The 4,553-nt window shown below is 43.6% G+C and overlaps 1 protein-coding gene across 1 annotated transcript; it reads left to right on the plus strand.

The window, feature by feature from the left end:
- The first annotated feature begins 796 nt into the window (after positions 1–796).
- On the plus strand, positions 797–2,107 carry LOC123053350 (psbP domain-containing protein 2, chloroplastic). The gene is made up of 3 exons (XM_044476812.1): positions 797–1,200; positions 1,348–1,503; positions 1,684–2,107. Exons 1-3 carry the CDS (start codon positions 874–876, stop codon positions 1,933–1,935), a joined length of 735 nt encoding a protein of 244 aa, XP_044332747.1. The 5' UTR covers positions 797–873; the 3' UTR covers positions 1,936–2,107.
- Positions 2,108–4,553: the final 2,446 nt, after the last annotated feature.

Genomic DNA, 4,553 nt, shown 5'->3' on the forward strand with positions numbered 1-4,553 from the left:
GGAAACTAGATTTCCTATGGCTATAGTTATAGTTTTTACTAGAGTTGGATCTGATTAATGCCCTCCTGTGTTGGATAGTGGAGAGGGGATGCCAAATAAATCTAGAATGTTAAGATTTGAGAAAGCTGGGCTGAAGGTTATTTCTAAGTGGCTAAAACAAGCCTGATTCCGTAAAACACTACTCACTTTGTCCCGTAATATAAGATGCTATTACAATAGATGATGAGCAAGCTAGAGTTGGGTTCATGAGGCAATTTCTAAGAGGTTGGGGTGCAAATAGACCAGTGCATAGACATCCCGACCCGAAGGCTCGAGCCCGAAAGCCCGGCATCCGGGCTGGGCTTGGGCTCCACTTTCTCGCCCAAGGCCCGACTCGAAGGCCGGAATAAGTCTGAAATGATCACAAATAGATGTTTTATTTGAAATATAGGTCTAATATATTGATTTAATACCCTGAATATGATTAATTTAATTTTTAAACATCACTCTTCATGTGCTTCGGGCCGGGGCAGGCCAGGCTCAGGCTTGGATTTTGACTTCGGGCTTTGTCAAGCACGACCCTAACCCGGCCCGGCCCGGAGGATGATCAGGTTTTAGGTGCAAATGCCAATTGTGAAATCAATAAAACCTTTTTTTAACGTAAAATCAAGACTGGTACTGCGTATGTACAATTTCACAATTTCAAGTTTGGTTATTTACAAAAAAGTTGTAAATTGCACGCAAAAAAAGAGAGACAAAAGTTGTAATTGTACACACGCAGTTTCCTCCATCGGCGGGCCCACAGCCAGCGTCCAATGGCGATAACAAACTGAGCGGCAGAGGCGGGCGTAGCCGCGAGCGAAAGCTTCTCTGTGTACAAATCGACTTCCATCGATGCCACTCGTCGGTAGCCCTCGCCACGGCCCGCCGCTGAAGCTCGCCGGCCGCGCCCAGCGCCGGCCTCCGCCCCGCACCATTGCGCCCAAATGCGATATCTCCTCCCCTCCTGCGCGCCTAACCAGGAGAGCCGTTTCCGCCGCCTCGCTGCTCCTCACCGCCCTCCCTTTCCCCGCCTCGTCACCGCAACTCCCCGTGGCCTCCGCGTCGGAAACGGAGGAAGAAGTCGGGGGAGGAGAAGGAGGCGCACCAGCGCTGGAGTTGGAGCGGTACACGGACCAGGACCAGGGGTTCACCCTCCTCAAGCCCACCTCATGGCCCAAGGTACGAAGCTCTGTAGCGGCGTGGCGCTGCAACCTAGCGTAAAGACGCATCTGATGCATCAGCCTAGGATGCTTTGTGCATTTTGACGCGTTAGGTTCTTCGAATTGGGGCTCTGAATTGTGTGGTGCTGTTGTGTAATTGGGGAAGGTGGAAAAGGCGGGCGCGACGGCGCTGTTTCAGCAAGAGGGGAAGGGGAGTAACAATATTGGGGTTGTCGTCAACCCTGTTCGCCTCTCCTCGCTGAAGGATTTCGGTACACCGCAGTTTGTCGCAGACAGGCTTCTACAGGCAGAGAAGAAAAAGGTACTGTAGATGCCGGAACACTTGCCATTTGCCAGCTCCATACTATATTGCTACCTTTTTGGAAAACTGAGCTCCTTCTGTTGTTGCTCATAATGTATGGTGATCAAGGTTCAGTGCCCACATTTTGGGAAAGTTCAGTGTTAGTATTGTCTGTTGGTTTGAAACCTTCCCTTGATTCAGGAAAGTACCAAATCTGCAGAGGTGATTTCTACCGGAGAGAGATCAGGTCGCGATGGCCTGACAGTGTACGAAATCGAGTACTCGTTGGATAGCACCAGGGGAGGGATGAAGCGGATCTTCTCGGCGGCGTTTGTTGCTTCTAGAAAGCTCTATCTGCTCAATGTAGCCTACTCTGATACTGAGGAGAAGCCCTTGGACAAGCAGACTAGACTTGTTTTGGAGGAAGTCCTTCATTCCTTTGATTCTGTATAGTTTCTTTCTCTTAACAGGAGATGTGTCATGTGTGTCTCCCTGTCTTATTCCTACAAACTTCGACCCTAACATAAGCTTTTTTACATTGATTTGTAAAAAGAGTTATAAAAGGTTACAAATGTTCTTCTCCCATACAATTTGAAATGTTATTAGTTTCTTTCAGCAGGCTGTATTATTATATGTTTTTAGTTTATCTAAGAATGCCACTTTACTTTAGGAGCTGAAACTATGTTGTATAAAAGTCTACGGTTATTTGTTCCAGGGAACTTTATGTTTTCGCAGGTTGTGTCCACAGATCGTGTTTGGTTGGGTGCATATCCTTGCCCTCAGTTTCAGCATCCAGGTAATCCATCAATGAGTACCCTGCAACAATCAGTTACAGTAGAAACTTTAAGTTGTTAGAAATTGATAATACTTTAATAGTTTCTCACATGAAGCCTCATCTGCTAGAAATACATTATTTTCTGGTTAGCTCTTGACAACATGCCGGTCTTTTCTTGAACCATGCAGGGGAACTGCATGTGATTTCATTAGAAGAAGAAGAATTACATATGACCAAGACAAGCCATCCGAAGCGACCCAAAATACACGGCAACAGCGCCAACCAGCAACATAACCAAGTAACACCACAGCAACAGCTAAACCAAAAGCTAACCTCGGCCTTCAGCTGGTTGATAACCTGAAGGATCGGAGTGTGCTTTTTTTCCAGTCTTGCAGAACTTCAGTTATCTGCATGATGTGTTTTACAGGAGGTAGCATAGTTCTACTGGTGTCTAGTGCCAGGAATGGGTTTCCTTCTTTGGTGTGCTCTCAAACTGTTTTTAGTCCTGTCAGGACTGGGTTTCCTTCTTTGGTGTGCTCTCAAACTGTTTTTAGTCCTGCAAGGATACCATAAGTAAAGTACTAACATAGTGATTTTACTTCAGTTAGGAACATTTTTGTGTTTGAATCAACATTATTTCAAGGGGTACAGAGAACTGAACTACCAACCTGAATCCAATATCACATGCCTATAAGGTTTCACGTTCTAACAAACGCCCGTCAGAATGGGAACTGCTACAGTTGCCATGTGTGTTAAATAAAGACTTCATAATAGTGGACTAATACTGAAGCCCCATATTATTCTAACTTGCACAAGTTGGAAGATTGCAGAAGTCAATGCAGAATCAGATGATCAAGTTTAAACCGGTAAGAAGATGATGCAAATCAATAATTGTGTGTCTGATTGTTTACCGATCTACTGTTGCTTATGCTTTTTCGCTGACATCCACGGATGGGACATAAAAGTTGCATCCGTATGCTCCTTTCCTTAAATGCAGGAAAGTTCTGTGTATACAGAAGTAATTTCTGGAAAAGGGAGACCTGGTAGCAGTGGCACTATTGGGTTGATGGCAATGTTCTTCTGGCTTCCGTTTGTTGCTTGTAAAAATATTTGTGTACGCAGCATGCATGACCAGATAGTCCTCACGTGAAGTGATCGGACAGTCAGACTTAAATGACCATTGGAATAAGTCTTCTGTCATCTGATTGTTCATTTCTGATCTCTTAGACATGAGAGGTATGCTCTTTCTTCTCAGCAGAGTTCCTATTAGTCATAAACTTCAATTGCACTGCTAGTTGACTGGTTCTTTGCAGAAATACGGAGCAAAATGAGTGAATCTATACTCTAAAATATGTCTATACATCCGTATGTAGTCCATATTAAAATCTCTAAAAAGCCTTATATTTAGAAACGGAGGGAGTAAAAGCTAACGAGTCAAATACTTCTTTTCCAACAATTTAATTATACAACTTCCTTCCTAATACACTATAAATTCTTTTAGTTCTGGATGCAACCAAGATATCTTGTAGTAAGTATATGATTGCAAGGAATTTTATTATCGGAAGGAGTAACTGACTATAGGGGTGTTTGGTTCAGGGACTTTTTAGTCCCAGAGACTAGAAAAAGTCCCTAAAAAGTCCCTAGGAATCAAACGGGAGGGACTTTTTCTACAGGGACTAGAAAAAGACTCTACTAGAGAGTCTTTTTTGATTAGTCCCTGGGACTAGAAAAAGTCCTAGGACTTCTGAACCAAACACCCCCTATATTTTCATTGCACATGCCCTGTTGAATGAGCAATAATTCAAATCAAGGTTTGTGACCAGAAACCTGCATGTCATAGCCTCATTGGTCATTATCCTTAATTGAGATGGAATTATAAAATAAATCTACTTCCCAAAAAAATGGATCTTTGGACTGTCATATTCAGACCCTGACAAGCGGGTCAGACGCTGTAATCTTCTTTATACCAGGGAGATAATCACGTGTGAATGTTTCCCAGCTGTGAACTTGGGAAAAGGTCAAAAGAGGAAGGCTTATCCTTTGCCTTCTCTTTTAAAAATGTTTACTTCCGTTGTCACTTTTGACGAAAAGATTGCATTAATAGGAGCTAACTTGTCCTGTAATCTTGCTGATATTATAACCTGGTTGGCACACTGCATGATGACCGATTCGTGCACATGAATAGTGAGTTTTATAAGTTCTGCTTACGCAAGTTGCAACTCAATTATGCATCCATGGTCGCATAATTGTGTCAAGTGCAAGTTGGAACTGCATGAGGAACGGAAACCTGTACTAT

The sequence above is a fragment of the Triticum aestivum genome, chromosome 2D (genome assembly GCF_018294505.1).
Source record: "Triticum aestivum cultivar Chinese Spring chromosome 2D, IWGSC CS RefSeq v2.1, whole genome shotgun sequence".
In the NCBI taxonomy this organism is placed as follows: Eukaryota; Viridiplantae; Streptophyta; class Magnoliopsida; order Poales; family Poaceae; genus Triticum; species Triticum aestivum.

What these genes read in the sequence shown, in the direction of transcription:
- LOC123053350 (XM_044476812.1), top strand. Translation starts at nt 874, where the DNA reads ATGCCACTCGTCGGTAGCCCTCGCCACGGCCCGCCGCTGAAGCTCGCC. An exon ending in AGCCCACCTCATGGCCCAAG is followed by an intron (nt 1,201 to 1,347) that starts GTACGAAGCTCT and finishes TAATTGGGGAAG; the next exon opens with GTGGAAAAGGCGGGCGCGAC. An exon ending in TACAGGCAGAGAAGAAAAAG is followed by an intron (nt 1,504 to 1,683) that starts GTACTGTAGATG and finishes CCCTTGATTCAG; the next exon opens with GAAAGTACCAAATCTGCAGA.